The sequence below is a fragment of the Ochlerotatus camptorhynchus genome, unplaced genomic scaffold (assembly GCF_037179485.1).
Source record: "Ochlerotatus camptorhynchus isolate MF236.1 unplaced genomic scaffold, CSIRO-AGI_Acam_v1.1 ptg000353l, whole genome shotgun sequence".
In the NCBI taxonomy this organism is placed as follows: Eukaryota; Metazoa; Arthropoda; class Insecta; order Diptera; family Culicidae; genus Ochlerotatus; species Ochlerotatus camptorhynchus.
The window spans coordinates 595,861-612,561 of NW_027040841.1; the positions used below are offsets into that span (position 1 = coordinate 595,861).

Consider the following 16,701-nt stretch of genomic DNA (forward strand, 5'->3'; position numbering starts at 1 on the left):
GTTGTACCTATTGGCAAAATTGATAACCCAATGAAAATAAAGCACTACAGACCGGTTAGCATTCTACCTGCTATTTCCAAAAGTTTTGAAAGTCTTCTGACTAAACAACTAAACGATTATCTGATTCATAATACGTTATTATGTCCTCTGCAATCTGGATATCGTAAACATTGCAGTACTACAACACCTTTGATTAAAATAGAAAACGATATAATTACTGCACTCGACAGTTCTAGTTCTTTTGGATTTAAGTAAAGCTTTCGATTCTATCAATCATAAATTGGTATGTCGTAAACTACTTAGCTTATTCTATCTCGATACAACTTCTGTAAATTTACTTTCTTCATATCGTACGGGACGAACGCAATACGTTGAACTCAATAATTCAAAATCAAAGCTTTTGAATGTAACAAGTGGTGTGCCACAAGGATCTGTTCTGGGTCCACTGTTATTTTCCATGTTCATCAATGACCTTCCATGTAATTTAGATTATTGTGCTTACCATCTCTATGCTGATGATGTTCAGTTAAATCTTTCAGGTAAAGTCGAAAATTTACAAAATATCGTACGTTGTATTATTCGGATGTTTCAAAAATTTGCTTTTTTCAAACGGCTTACAATTAAATGCAAAAAAAACTCAAGCAATCATATTTAAAAATCGATCAGTAAACATTTCAAATGCTTCTTGCATTATTGATAGGTGATACCGCAATAGCCTATTCAGATACTGTTAAAAATTTGGAAACATTTATGGACTCACATTTGAACTTGACTACACAAATTAACAGTGTTTGAAAAAAGGTATTTTTTGACGTAGAACTACGTCTTTGTCGACTATACTGGTGTACAAATCAAAAAATATGTGTGGTGAAATAGTGTTAGGTTTTGAACGCTTGTAACTTTGTCATTTATAGATGAAATTAAAATCCAAATACGTTAATCGATAGGATATTACTTAACGAATCTTCTGAAATAAATAATTTTCTAATGCTTAATCGAGAAATTTTGAAACATGCACAAATGATAATTTTGGTCACGGTTTTCATGAACTAAACGTTTTCCCCAAACCCAGTCATCATAAACGACTACCACTTGATTGCACACTATTCTGCTTGAAGATATAAATCAGCGCTGCTCTCCTGCCTCTGCTCATTACCGCTTCGGACGGCGTGGCACTAGGTCCTAGGATAATGGAAAAATATGCATGTTACATCCACTCCCCCTTAACAACAACCCGAAAAAGACATGGACTTTGACCATCATTTTTTTTCGGGTAATAAATTTTAAGCATACCACAATTATGTATAAACCATTATTTTTTTACATGGAGAGCCAACATTTTCAAAAAAAATGCTTAACAGGAGACATACACTCGATGAATTACCAACAACTGACTGTAAAACAAATCTGGTACCTTAATATGTATATGCAATTATATTAACATCCAAAGTCCATCCTTTTTTTAAATATTCTGCACAAAAGAAACTTTCTGCTCCGCCCCATTCATAAAAACGGCGGGAAATCCTTTCAGGTGCGGTTGCACATCGTTCTGCTTGAACCTGAAAAGATATAAAACAGCGCTGGTGTCGTGCATCTTCAGAGAGAGTTCGGTTTTATCAACATGGAAGCAGTCATAGGTAATGCGTCACCATCTACTGATTGGTACGCTGGAGAAGGTCCTTCAACTCGAGGTAGGAAATGGAAATTAATTTGTATTGCGGATTACATCTAAAACTGGACTGCCCCAAAAAGTGCGATAAATGTGCATGTTTCGGTCAAATCGTTTAGGTGTCGAAGAATTTATTGCTTGCATGATAATGGATAAGTGCACTGAAGAATGGAAACTCGCACTTTGGTCAGACTTTTTAATAAATGAAAACGTACTTAATAGTCCACTTTGGGGTGAACCGCATACGTTCGAAATTTAAGGTAGGCTAATGAATTTTAGTTGGACCTATATTTACCGGCGCTAATTTAGTCCAAGAAAGCCTTAAAAACTTCTTCTCCAAGCTCAATTAATGTTGAACTAAGAACCTACTTATTAGAAACCAAACGTTTGATTTGAGAAAAGTCAAAGTATTCTATTTTGCATCATTCTAGAACCACGCTGTAAAGTACATATTAATCATGCATGCTAATTTCATGTTAGAGTTGTCCTTCGAATTGGAGAAAAAGAGGTGCTTAAATCCCATATGATCGTTAAACCCTTTCCTCCCCTACTTCGCTGACATATGAACGAACATTTTGTTCAATATTGAAAGTACCGTATTCTGATAAGGAAAACAACTTCTTGTTGCGTTATCATAAAATGCAACCTTCACTCTCTTCTCTGCTTCAGAGACCTAATTCAAAACTAATGATGGAGCTACTGAAAAAATAGCGTATTTTTTGCGCATTGTTTTATCCCACAACATGTATGGCGTTTTTGTGTATCATACTGAGGTGCAAATCAACAAAAAATGTGTGACGAAATAGTGTCAGCTCCTATTGTAGTCAATTTAGAATTTAGTGCATATTGATCACAGCAAAATAGTTCAACATTGATCAACCTAATGTAGATATGTAGGGAAGATTCTGTCAATTCTTAACCATTACATTAAATTTAAATACATTATCAATTTGTAAATTGTTTTTAGTGAACCATAACCGAAACATTGAAATACATGAAAATTTTAAGATACAGTATAATAGTCAAAAATGCTTGAAAAACATCAATTTTGTGAAGAGCTTTGAGTGGGTTGGTTTATTTCCTTTAAATTCCGTTAGAATCTTTCGACAAATACGCGTATTTTGTCTACTACTTGCAGATTTCATCAGTGCCAAGCACTCAACACCAAGGATTGATCAATTTTGTGTGGTTCTACGTCATACTGCGGTCGTGTCTAGGACACAACCCTTTAATTTTTTTTGTCTGCATTCATTAGAGCTGTTGAGAGACTGTACTCCTAAACATATTCGATTGAAATTAGCTCAAAGCCTTCTAGTTTCGCTATTCAACTATGTTAAACTGATGTGCTATTTACATCTACTTCCTACTTCCTGTTACAAGATATGCTTACAATATTCCTCGCTTTGAACATATTGGCATCAATCAAGGGTATTTTGGGTTGCACTTATGAAAATTACGCGAAGCTGAGATTATGTACCCAAACGTACAAAATTCTGAATGAAGGTCCTGAGTATTTGCATAGTTTCTTTTCATTTTTGAGGTCATATCGCTCAAGAAATTTAACACTCGCCAGATATCGTACAGAGATTTACAGATACTCTTTTCATCAACGTGCTGCGAAATAATGCAATGAACTGCCTATGAATACGAATACGAATACTCAATGTAAACAATTATTTTCTAGACGGAACTGATCATCTCTCAGTTTAGTACGAGCTTTGAGAACACATGTGGTTATTTGTACTACCCTTCATACATGTATAAATAAAATAAATAAATATTTCATTAATCCACTATATCCCATTCGAATCATTCACAAACGACGATAGTTTTCACGAGAGCATATTTTTAATTGTTCATGAAAACACAATTGCATAATGTCCAAAGTAAATCACAAAAAACGAATTTACCTCGACTTGAACGAGCATGCTCACATCGATGGTAATCCTCAAAACAATTTGCTCTTACGGCTCTTTTATACGGCCATTGCTTTCGCTTTCATCCGCAATGACCTGTGACTATCGCAATGTTTACGTTTTACGTTTCTATTGTTCGAAACGCTCTGCAGCCGTGCGTCGTCGAACCATTTCATTATGTTCAATTCACATGGTTATAAAAACCATCGCCACCGTCCTGATTCCGATGGGAGGGAAGCTAAGATGGATTATACTCCATCATCCAGCAGTTTAATTTGTACCACTTCAACATATTGACGGCCACGTAAAATTGAAATGAATGGGATGAGGAAGAATGCAATTGACTCCAGGCTTTGAAACATGTTGACGTAGCTTCTGTTTGCTATGACTCTACCTCAATCATTTGTGCTCCGAGTTTGTTTAGAGCGAGAGTGCCAGTGGTCGTGCTGCTGGGCTAAGTTAGCTATACCACCTGACCATATGCTTTGAGTGCAGAGTTTTATCATGCTGTGACCTAAATGCCCTAGGGCTAGTGTCTACACTGAAGCTGGTCGTGTAATAGGAAAATCGAACCAAGCTGTGAGTTGGTGTGGTAATTATCACGCCGTAGCATTCAAGTCCTGCATGTATATCTTTGTAAGAGTTAGGTCCACAGAGGTAAATAAAAAGTAAGCTACTGAACCGCGTAATAATAATGTCAGTGATCACCGCTGATTGGTGGGTTGATATTCTTTGCTGATCGCTACACCTGACCATGTAAGGAAGGCATTATAGCACAGAGAACAGACGTTGAGGCTCGAACAAAATTTCTCTTAAAACTAGTGTAAAGATTCCTATTCGACTTAAGCGCCACTAACGCCGACTTCCCCACTTAAAAACCCTCTTTGACAACGTGACGGCGCTGTCGTTGCACAACTTACACTAGACACTAAGTGTTGGTAGCGCGAGTGATAATTTTCAACAGAAAATTTATCGATACTAGCGCCAAATTGGTCGAAAGTGGAAAATTTATAGAGGAAATCAGAAGATGCTAGCGCTACGTAACGGCGACGTTTCCACTTATCTTTTTACAAGTTTCTAGTGGAAGTTGGACGTCTGTTCTCTGTGATTATAGTCGAAGGCGATCGCATACCGAACGCATCCTCCATTCACTCTCACACAATGAACGCGTGATCGAACCACGCGTGCTTTTCTACGAGCCAAGATGCCAAGAAGCCGGTTTACTAAGTGCGATTGTGCAAATCAAAACAAGTCGTGCAGCGTAAATATTCTATCTGCCGATCAATATATGAGCACGAGATGCATCAAACTGGCCGGGGCACTAAAAGCGTGGTAAAAAAGATCGGCTATGTTGCTACAATCTGTCGGCAGAGAAAACAGGTTTCACGAATGATACACACCAAATTGAAGTCCCGCGTGTGACAACACTGGCAAATTGATCATCGCGAATATTCGCAATTGCTAAGTAAATACTTCAAACTAAAAAAAAATAACCTCCCGCACAGTGAAAGAGAAACGCCTCGAACACATCGCTCTGCTGAGGTGGTGACTTCATCGATTCAAGCGACGAACCCTTCGAAACAAAAAACGAAAACCGGGACAGGCAGAAACCCAGGTGATCGAAATCAAACCAATGTATGCTAATGTGCACAACGTGCATTCCAGCCTTTTTTTTCGAAAGTTGATATTGTCAGGCTTCTCTCCGGAGAAATTTGGCCTAAACCTGAATCCCCTTCAAAATCGTTCCCAAAAAGAAGTGAATAAAACGCTAATCAAATGTGAAGAAGTTGATCGCCGCACATTTCGTGCGATGTCGCCGAATAAATTATGGAAGAATACCCCTTAGCCAAGCGAATCCGTTGTCGTTATGTAACTTTTCTCGCAACCTGGTCGGACAGGTCGTTGTCTTTCTCGAGCGGAGTTCAATCATGCATGAGTGAACCGTGGACTGTGGTCGGATTGATCGTGCGGGACTGTTGTTGTGGTTGCCACGCGAGCGCGTTGAGAGACGATTTGTCTCGCGATTTGCAAATTTGGCTACAACATCGAATGTTGAATATGTGGGTTAGCAGCAGTTACGTTCGTTTTAACCTTTTTCAATCTAAGAAGAAGATAAAATGTGAAAATCGAAAGGGTTTTGGTGCAATTAGTTATGTAGTGCAAACAATGGACGTTTGAATTTATTGCATAAAACCAAAACCAACTTTTGAGATTTCTCCCGTGTTCATGAAGTTGCTTTGTAATCCGTGGATAATCAAATTTCACATCCTGAGCCCATAAAAGAAACCAGACTTGTCTCACTTGCAAGAATAGGTTTGAAATTATGTGAAAATGATACATTTTACAATTGAGTCCACAATGTGAGATTGAATCGATTATACTAAAAAAATAGTTAGTCAGATTAAATTTAAAATGAGATAAATTCAGTCTTCCTAACCATTTGTTTAGTTATTGATATGATGGATATCAAAATGTGTTTACCGGTGGTGCGTTTTTAAGAAGAACAGATGCAATGCAATTAGAGTGAATGACCGGGTGTGGCAATGAATGGGATGTGCGATGGTCTAGTGTGAATTGGAATTAATAGTGCGCAATGTAGGAACTTATTCTTATTATTGCTGGAGCTGCACTAATTTCTCATCCACAGGTGCTATGGGGGACGAAACGAATGTCTGGTATTGCGAAAGTAGAACTCTTTTGACGAATTCCGCTTGGTGCTACTTAATCGTAGAAACATGCACAATACACATAATAGAAATCAACGGTTCATAGAGGGTCCAATTTCCCGGGTCTGAAAAAATCCCGGGATTCGGGATTTTTTTTTTGAATCCCGGGAAATCCCGGGATCCCGGGAAATTTTGATATGCTTTAAAAAAAACATTATTTTCCAAACATTAACGCTTTTATTCAACTTTAAAACATAACAATGAGTAAATGAATGAATGAATATAGACTCAAACATGTTATAATCAGTTGCTCCTCTTAAAATAAGATTTCAAGAAGCAAAGTTCATGGATACTTGCATCTGACAGTGATGACCTCCTTTTGGAACAGATGTTCGCCGAATCCGAAAAAGCTCTCTCGCTATCCGTTGAAGTTGGCTTGATGGATTTGAGAGCAGTTAACAAGATTTTCAGACCAGCTGTTAGGTCTCCGGTCAACTCGTAAAGAGAAATCTCTTTTTGAATGACCTTTTGAGCAATGTTTCCACGATCGGATTTTTCTGTCGTTGGCATGCTACTAGATCCAGCATGCTGTTGAATAATGGTTTCCAACTCGTCCTTTAAAGGTTGATGTTGGTTCTTACTCGTGTCATCCACCGTTGCTTCATGTTGGTCGTCGGAAGTACATGTGAAAAAACGAGTACATTCTTCTTTGACGAACTTGAACTTGGTTGCGTGAAATCACAGGTAACTCAACAGATGATGTTGAGGCAATGCTGTTCTGAAGAAATTTTAGAAGTGAAACCAATTTGATGTTTCGTCTCTCATTGATTCTCTTCAGAACCGCCTCGTAGAGTTTCGTTGAATTAGGGTTGCCCATACTCTTAAGTTTTGATAACAAAAAGCTCAGACTACCTTCCGCCGTCAACAACGTAGCATCTCGTAAGGCTTCCGTCCTAAGGCTTCCGAAACGAGTCGTATTGGCTGCAAAGCTTGAAAGAGGGATCTGACCGAAATAAAATCTTCACTGGAAACAAAGGAACTTTCTCCCAACTCTTCGAGTGCTTCCTCTACACAATCATGTAATTTGATATACCGCTTCAGCATTTTTTCGGTGCTATTCCATCTGGTTTTTACGTCCAGCAAAAGCTGAAGAGGTTTCTTGAATCTTCCAACAACTTTATTTTGCAGCACCGAGTTGACGAAACATCCGAACTACATTTCGGATATGCTTAAGAGTTTTTCTAAATGTTTTGGTATTGTAGCAATCTGAAAAATAAATGACAAGATAATGATAGAAAAATAGTAATATGAAAAACAAATAACAGAAGTTCATAGCGCACCGGATGAATAGAACTTTTCGTTATCAGAATAATCGTGTCTTCGTTGTCACTATCTTTGTCATCAAAATCCTTAATTTCAGAAGAAGAATGTTCTTCACTTGCCGTGGACTCAGATTCGTTGGAGTTCATTTGATTGATGACGTCTTGTACGGCAAGGTGCAATACGTGGTTGTAGCATAGTTGGTGGAAATATGGCACGATTTTCGCAAATTTTACCATTACCGAAGCTGCGTCAAATGTTACGGCCGTTATAGAGCCAATGTCAATGCCGAAGTCCTTGGTAACTTGTTCGATAGCATGGGCAATCTTTTCTGCTGGGAAAGATCCGTGAATCCGAGACAATCCTAGGTTGTAACATGAACCATCTGAGAAATGAACGTTAATGTTCAAGTATCGCTTGTTAGCAGAACTGGTCCACTCATCTGTTGTAAGACTGACGAGCTCCTTTTTTCAACGATCCTGTCGTGAAATTTCTTCTTGGTCTGATTTTTAATTTCATCATAGAACTCATGGATGAGTTTGATTATCGTGGATTTGGATGTTGGCAGTTTAAATCCTCTAGCTGACACTGACTCTCGAATAAACTTGCTCTTCGTAATGGCAGCAATCGATATCCCGTCCAATGCAGCTAGACGTGCAACAATCTCGCGAAGTGAACTTCGTTTCAGAAACGGATCCAACGACGATTGCTTCACGGTTGAATTAACGGACAACTTGGGCTGCTTCGCCGGTACCGGAGTTGATTCTGCACTTGGCAAATTATGCTTATTTTTTAGATGCCGCCACAAACCACTAGTTGAAGCACCTTTGCATAACAGAATTTGCGGACACTGGGCGCGCTCGTTGGGAAATATGGAACGTTATCCTTGCGAATGCAGTGAATCCAGGAGCCTCCTTTGTTATTGTTGTGTTTTTTTTCATTCCTTTTGATTTCAAGCCTGTCACACACCAATGATGCTTATATAAGGTCTGGTGGCACGAACATTACGATGAAATCTCGACGAATATTGAAAATAGTCCTATCTGTTTATATCGATTCTTTTCACCTATTTTCTCTTTCACTAACCACAGAGATGTAAACACAATCTCGAATATTTTTGCATAAGAGATTGAAAAAGAAAAACATCGGGAAATCCCGGGATTTGAGTAAAAATCCCGGGATTCGGGATTTAGGCTATCCCGGGAAATCCCGGGATTTTCCTCCCGGGATTTCCCGAATTGGACCCTCTAGGTTCAACAAACCGAAGTAAAGAAATACCAGTAACGCTGGTAGATCACCTTTCCGTGATGCGTTACTGGTATATGATCTACCACCTTGAACTCTGGCCGTCAGCTCTTCTTGGTGATGACTATGAGCCTCGGTTTTGGGATAGGAAACAAGAAAAAGGTCGGACCAAGGTTCTGCTGCATAATAAATTTTCGGAATCATCGCTTGTTTTTGCCGCTAAGAAGACCTATTTTTATTGGTGAGAAGGTGCGTATTAGGAAAAATCCCAGAATTTCGCATATGATACGGTACATCACAATTCAATAAGGATTCATGTAATACCTATTCTAACTGATGAGAAGGTCTCAGAACGCTTCGAATGAAGCGGAACATCACAATTGAAGGAGGTTTCTTGCGATAAGAGCAAGTATGTATGATTTAACTGTATCGAAAACGAATACCTCATTATTTTTCCATAGTAATGAGGTACTACGACATGCACTAAAACAAAGGACTCGGGCATATCACAAAAGATCAATGTATTGGTCGCAGAGTGTAGTTTTTTTTCTTCAGACAAATAACAATCCAGTTTCCTGCTTCTTTGTTACTTAGATTAGAAGATCCATTTTCGAGCTATGCTTTTTTGAAAAACAACGAAAGTGCCATTTTTAAAAATTAGGCGTTAGCCAAAATGGACGAATTCTAGCACACATTTCATAGGTTGCCCAATGAGATCAAATATGCAAAGTATCAAGGTAAAAACTGAAATTCGTTAAAAGCTATTTGGCGTGGATCTGCTCTGGACTAAACCAACAAAACCAAAGGCTATAATGAAAATTTTCAAACAAATAAAAACACACACACACACACACCTGGGGGTCACTGCGAGTTCCAGCAGCAGCAGTAAGTCCCAAGGAGAGCAGCCAGGCTCTGGGCTAAGCCAGATGTTCACACCGATATCCAGCAGTAGCAAATCTCAAGAACTGCAGCTTGGCAGAACCAAAATGACGGAGGTCAGGAGGAAGATCGATGATCTCTATGTGTTCGTAAAGGATAAAAACAACGTACACAAAGAGATCAAGCAACTTGTGACTGGAATCAAATCCGGCATAACAGTGGCAGATCGGGAATTCCAAGAGTGGAGAAAAAGAGCCGAAAAGGCTCTCCGGGAGGCCAAGGAGAGCATAAGACTGGCTGAAGCACATGAGACGCCGAAGGGACCCACAAATCCACGTCCTGAAAAGAGAGATAGGGACACGCCAGGAGATGAGGAGGAGCCCAAAAAACGCAAGGACGAGGAAGGCATCAAGGAGATGGGAGAAAATGGTGGGTGGCGTAAAGCCGAGAACCAGAAGGAGAGGAAGAAAAAACAGAAGGAAGATGAAGTGAGGAAGAAGGGAGAGGAAGCAAGGAAGAAGGAAGAGAAGAAGAAGGAAGACAGGAAGAATAAGGAGAAGCCTAGACCTCGTAGGGGAGAGAAGCAAGGGTGACGCTCTGGTTGTTGAGGCGAAGGACAAAACGTCCTACGCAGCACTCCTCCGGAAAGTGAGAGAGGATCCGGAGTTGAAACAACCAGGCGAACCCAGAAAGGTGAGATGCTATTTGAGCTGAAAAGGGATCCTGTGGTTAAGAGCGCAGCTTTTAAGGAGCTCGTCAAAAAATCTCTTGGCGAGACGACGAACGTAAGAGCCTTATCCCAGGAGTCAGTGGTAGAGTGCAGGGATCTGGACGAGATCACAACAGAAGACGAGTTGAAGAGTGCGCTGAAGGTGCAATGCAACCTGGGAGACGTACCGATGGCAATTCGGTTGAGGAAGGCGTATGCTGGCACGCAGACAGCGTCGATACGACTTTCTTCGGACGCAGCTAACGAGCTGCTGAAGACTGGCCGAATCAAGGTTGGGTGGTCAGTGTGCTCGTTGAAAGCTATTCCTCGGGTATCTAAGAAAATGGAGAGATGCTACAAATGCATGGGCTTCGGTCACCAGGCGAGAAACTGCAAAGGCCCAGACAGATCTGATCTGTGCAGGAAATGTGGAGAGAAGGGGCACGTTGCAAAAGACTGTACAAAGCAACCAAGGTGCATGCTCTGCAAAAAGGAGGACGGAAACGACCATGTGACGGGAAGTTTCAGGTGCCCAGAGTACAAGAAGGAGATGGTGGGCCAGCAATAATGAAGGTTACCCAAATAAATCTCAATCATTGCAACACAGCACAGCATCTGTTGTGGCAGTCAACAACGGAAACAAAGTGCGACGTCGCTATCATTGCAGAGCCATATCGAGTCCCTCTCGATAATGGCGGATAGAGCAGGAATGGCGGCTGTCGAGAGCACAGCGAGCAGCAGCAGAAAATTTGCACCTCCCAGGACGACCGGCAGATCAGCACACAGAATTTCTTCCTTTTCAGGCGTTTTAGTCTAATGTCGGGCACTCCAATTACGCAGGTATTCACACGCGAGTTGCTCGTTATGATTACACTACTTTATTCAAGAAATTTTAGTCTTAAACTACTTTATTCATTTAATATACCACACAAACTAATAATTAATTTATTGCTACGATTCGAATTCACTTTCACTTTCACTTATTTTCTAGTTTGTTTTGACTACACTCCGTCGATGATTGTTGACCGCTGATGATGACGTCCCTTGCAGAAAAAAGTGGATGGCTTCTGTCACACTTCGGCTTTTATAAGGGGCGCTCCGGAAGACGATGCAACGCCATTTTTTTTTTTTTTTTTTTTTCCTTTATTTTTGTGATTTTTAGCCGTAGGCTAGTTCATCACATAATGCAACGCCATGCTACCAATATATATTTCCCATTTGGGCGTTTATCGGTGTCGATGAACAAGGGATGATTCATTGTTGGTGGTGACACCCAGGTGGCGCATCGATGTAATTTCATCACATTCGTGGTAGCGAACAGCGGCCATACAAGTCATGGGCAGGTATTCCATTCAACAAGTGGTGGCGGGCTCATACGAAGGTTTCGTGATCGCCAAAATCAATGGAATCTATGTATGTAGTTGCTACGCACCCCCGAGATGGACAATTGAGTAGTTCCACCAGATGCTAGATGGGTTCACCGGAGAGCTCATTGGACGAAGACCAGTCGTCATCGCAGGAGATTCCAATGCTTGGGCAGTGGATTGGGAGAGCAGATGTACCAACGCAAGAGGGTATAGCCTGCTGGAAGCTCTGGCAAAGTTGAACGTCAGTCTGGCCAACTTAGGAACCATCAGCACCTTCCGCAAAGATGGTAGGGAATCCATTATCGACGTCACTTTCTGCAGTACGTCGCTAATGGCAAATATGAACTGGAGAGTAGGCGAAGAGTTCACCCATAGTGACCATCAGGCGATCCGGTGCAGTATCGGCGAACGCACACCGGTGGAAATGCGGAGGACGAAAGTAAGCGAGTGGAAGTGGGAGGGTAGACAACAGCGTCCCGGATCCACTGGTGGAACAGCGTCCAGCTTACTGGTGGAACGAGCAAATTAGCACCCTCTGTGCTAGTTATCTTCTAGCGAAGACTACATATCAAGAAGACTGGCAACTCTTCCATTTTCTCATATGACCGCTATAAGACCGACACAGTCGCGTCATCTGCCGTGCAAAGGTAAATGCTTCGAACGAATTTGATAGCAAATATTACAACCTCAGAAGAAAGGTTTGTGTATGCGTTACTTCCATCTTCGCTCGAGCGAAGCGCTACTGTATATGTCGCTTGAATTCTGGCACAGTTGCCAGCGCGGCAAGCTACTGCTTGTTTTCATCGAGAAAGGCGTTTAACTAAAGTTTTGCAGAATGTCGTGAAGCCAAGCTTAGAAATAATCTACGGGAAGGATGATTACCTGTTTCATCAGAACGGAGCGGAGCGCCTTCTCTTACAGTGAATTTGGTCCAAACTGATGTCGGGCATATTTGACCGAATTGTTGGCCAAGGTTGAATGGCCTCCCAGTTCACCAGTTCTAAACCCCTTGGATTATTTTGTGTGATCATACATGCTGTCGAAAATAAACGAGCATAAGGTGTCTACTTGGCCCAGTTCAAATCCTTTGAATTTTGGACGAAATGCCGATGGAAGTCGTGTATGCCGCTTGCGATAGGTTTGAAAAACGTTTGAAGCTGGCCAAAAAGGTTAAAGGCGAGCACGGTGTACCTACTTATTTTTTCATTAGCAAAAAGTTTATAAGTAAAAAGATTGAATTTCACAACAATTTTTTTATGTTCACCCGGTTAGAAAAATTCATGTAAACTTAGGTGCTCTGACACTGACATAAACGAAGCACTAATTTTTACATAAATTTGAGTCATAACAGACGTGAAACGGAGCTCAATTAAACGTAACGAGTAACGAATTTTTCAGTCTCCAAGCACTTAAGTTTACCTGACATGCTTGTTTACGTCTAACTATTTTTTTTGTCCTGGATCTCCAACTAATTGGTCGGAATGACCTGTGTAGTTCAGTAAAACGCCCCACTTCCACCTTTTAAAATCCCTGAAGCACTATACTTTGAAATCAATCCACTTAATTTAATGATTGCAATGCATTATAATGGCCACAAAAGCTCTCCAGAGTTGAAAAGTACTGTTCATCCGCTGGAAGTCTATTAATCCCTCGCCCAAAACTGTTCTCAAAGTGCAATGTACTCACTCCAGATATCTTCAGAAGTTAAGCAAACCAAATAGAAGAATACTTTACCCGAACTTTAGTCTTCAGACTCGTTCCCAAAATCCTTCAGGTGTGCATGGATTATTTTAGAAACACTACAGTATGTATTTGATAGCATAATAGGTCTAAAGTTTACTCTAAGTTCTCTGTAGTTAACACCCATGAAGCCTTTGATCTTGTGCCAGTGATCACGTAAAGTGGAGGGATTCCGTGAACCTTGTCCTTAAACCATGATCTCTAGATTTGTCCCATGAAGCCATTAGGTACTTTAATTTATAGACAACCTTTCATCCATGTTATAGGAACCTTTGCAGAAAAAAAGAAAACTACATAGACGCTATAGACGCCCACATCCATCAGGATACATCATAGACGCATCAACCTTGATAGTACATTATTGAAAATCCATTCCTATTGAGTCGATTTTGAATGTTTACCTTTACAAATGGTTTAACGATGTTTGCACAAATTTCTTCAGAAGCTCGCCGTTAATTGTTTGTGATTCGATGGGTGTATGATATTTTTGTCTCAAGTGTATATGCTAATGAGTACTATTCAAACATAATCCTAAAGCGATGCTTAAAATCTGTCGAGAAAATTTACTACCTAATAGCTGAGGTCACAACATACGAGAGTATGTTTTGCATCATGGATAACCAATAATCAATTAAACTAAACAGCCGTATCGCCGTCTACTTATCTATTCAAGGCTATTTCTCTTCCGGAAGGTCAATATGCAATTATTCCAAATTGGACTTATCAACCCCACATATTAGCTAGACCATCACAGATGCGAACGTTGCCATTAGTCTACCTCAACACCCGGAGCCTTAACAGGCAGCAAGGGAAAGCTTTTACGCTCGCGTGTGAAGCTCCCATCATGATGATGACTAACACTCTACTGTCCAACGGGAATCGCCTTAAGGTAGATAATCACTGTGTGTTCATCACATCAAACAAATCCCGTATGTGTGCACGGCCGATGAGATCAACCCTAAATTGTGTTGATTTTTACTCAAAATTGGTCACTCATAATCTGAGTAACATTTTCCTCAAAAATCTGCTCGAATATGAGAAAAATCGACGAAAATGTTACTCAGTCTAGGCTGTGTAAAACCTCTCTCGATTTTCTCATATTCTAAAAGTAACTTTTTGCGAATTTAAAAGAATAAAACTCAAATTTAAGTTGGTTTAATTGGCCGTGCGAGCAGGCGAGCTTTTACACTGCAAACCGTCACGTTACGAAGCTAATGTAGTTTAGCCTAACTATATTATGAGTGAGCAAATCAAGCGCCACCGGCCGCCGAAGTAATCAGTCGCGACAACTTTGTTTGAATAAATAGCCACTAAAACGATATCAGCGGTAGAATTAGCATTAATGCAGCGTTCCAACTGGCTGAATATTTGATGAGACTCTTTGACGGATTGTACGAGTTATTGGATTAAGTGATTTCCAGAAACGCACATCACATACGACATCGCGTGGCAGCACGTGTTTACATTGAATAATGAAGGCATATCATTGATTTGGTTCTGCTGATAACCTTGCATCGGCGTGGAATAATTTGAAACAAAAACGTAGTGATGAATATATTATGCAGGATTGATATCAAATACGGATCGTATCAGATGTGAAGCGTCTGCTCCAATTTTTTTCAACCCCGTGTCGTAAGGACATTCACCTACCCGCCCGCTTTCGGGAAGCAGTTTATGAATACGCAAACGAATGAGAGAAAATATTGTCAACTAGCACGCAAGCAATCCGGTCCTATAGAGGGCAAGGTTGGACGAACGAGCGCGGAAAAGCCTTCGGTGAAAGTGGAAGCATGGGGGTGTTTATGTTGGTCAAGGATTCTGTTTGCTGTTTAACTGCTTGCCGCAATATTTACGACCATTATTTCTCTTTTCCCTTTTTATTGCAGAACACAGAACTTCGGCAAGAAACGCCACAGTTCAAGCGATGGGAGGCCATACCACAACCGCTTGATTTTAAAGTATACATCTTCAATGTCACTAACCCCTACGAAGTGCAAATGGGTCGACGACCTCGGGTCGTCGAGGTCGGACCTTTCGTCTATTTGTAAGTATGAGCATGTTTTCTAATGTTTGAGTTGGACTCACTCACTTTTGCAAATCTTCAGCCAATATCGTAACAAGGATAACGTTCGATTTAGTAGGGATCGATCCAAGGTTCACTTCTCCCAACAGCAGATATATGTTTTTGATGCCGAGTCATCGTATCCCCTGACTGAAAACGATCAACTCACGGTGCTGAATATGCACATGAATGTAAGTCACATTTTGCTTCTTACTTCTAGCCAGCCATCATTCCCCCAGGAAGCCCCTTGTAAATTCATCCTTACTCATCAACCTCGAAGCTTTCTCTCTCTCTTTGTGCCAAGAAAAAGAGTATTCCCTCAAGCAGGTCGCGTCATTCATCAGTTTTTGTTCCTGAAAATATAGTACTTTCTCTACTATTACTTACTTACTACCCACTACTCCTTCATTCGTTCCCGACGTCTGTTGTTTATATAAATATTCTCTTTTTCTCTCTTTCTTTCATGTGTATATCGTCATTTCAGAGCATATTGCAAATAATCGATACCCAAGCAAAGGAAACGATCACAAACTTTCGGTCTGATGTTAACAATACTCTCGAAAAAATCCCCGTAGTTAGAGTCATTAAACGAATAATAGAGAAAACGACGCCGATCCAAGTAACGTTTGCGTTTTCTGTTTACGATTTTTTATTCTCTTCTGGTTTTGTTTGAGCTTAACCAAAGCATGCTAGATGTTTAGAAAAGCGGCGTTTGGTTTCACTCTACCTTATACCTATTTGTGTTTTACATTCTATTACCTCGCCATCCGGGTAGGCGGTTTGGTTGAGGAGCTATTTAGCTTTCACTTTCTTTTCCTCTTTTGATTTTCTCCCCTTAAGAAGCCTCTCTCCTGATTTAAGTTTATGTCCTTCGTTCTGTGTCTGTTTGTATGTTTCTGCTACTCCTCTATTTTTGTATTAATTCGTTGTGTTGTGTATAATCATTCTGTTCGGGTGGCGGACTAATTGCTAGTAAATAGTGAAGTTATTAGAAGTGGGGGGCCTTCGCTTCGCTCTGTATCTGTAGTAGAGAATCATACGACCATTTGTAGTAATCCATTATGCACTCATCCATCAATTTACAGTATAAATTTGTGCGGCAGTCATGAGCAGTGTCATACAAATAGC

General features: G+C 40.4%; 1 protein-coding gene across 2 annotated transcripts in view; it reads left to right on the plus strand.

The window, feature by feature from the left end:
• Positions 1-16,701, plus strand: part of Snmp2 (Sensory neuron membrane protein 2) — an 84,713-nt gene that overhangs the window by 33,790 nt on the left and 34,222 nt on the right. The window contains exons 2-4 of one of the 2 annotated variants that reach the window (XM_065231388.1): positions 15,398-15,555; positions 15,617-15,764; positions 16,058-16,192. In XM_065231388.1, the coding sequence (XP_065087460.1) occupies positions 15,398-15,555; positions 15,617-15,764; positions 16,058-16,192 (441 nt within the window). The remainder of the gene's footprint in view (positions 1-15,397; positions 15,556-15,616; positions 15,765-16,057; positions 16,193-16,701) is intronic. The other variant, XM_065231389.1, reaches the window with a different exon arrangement.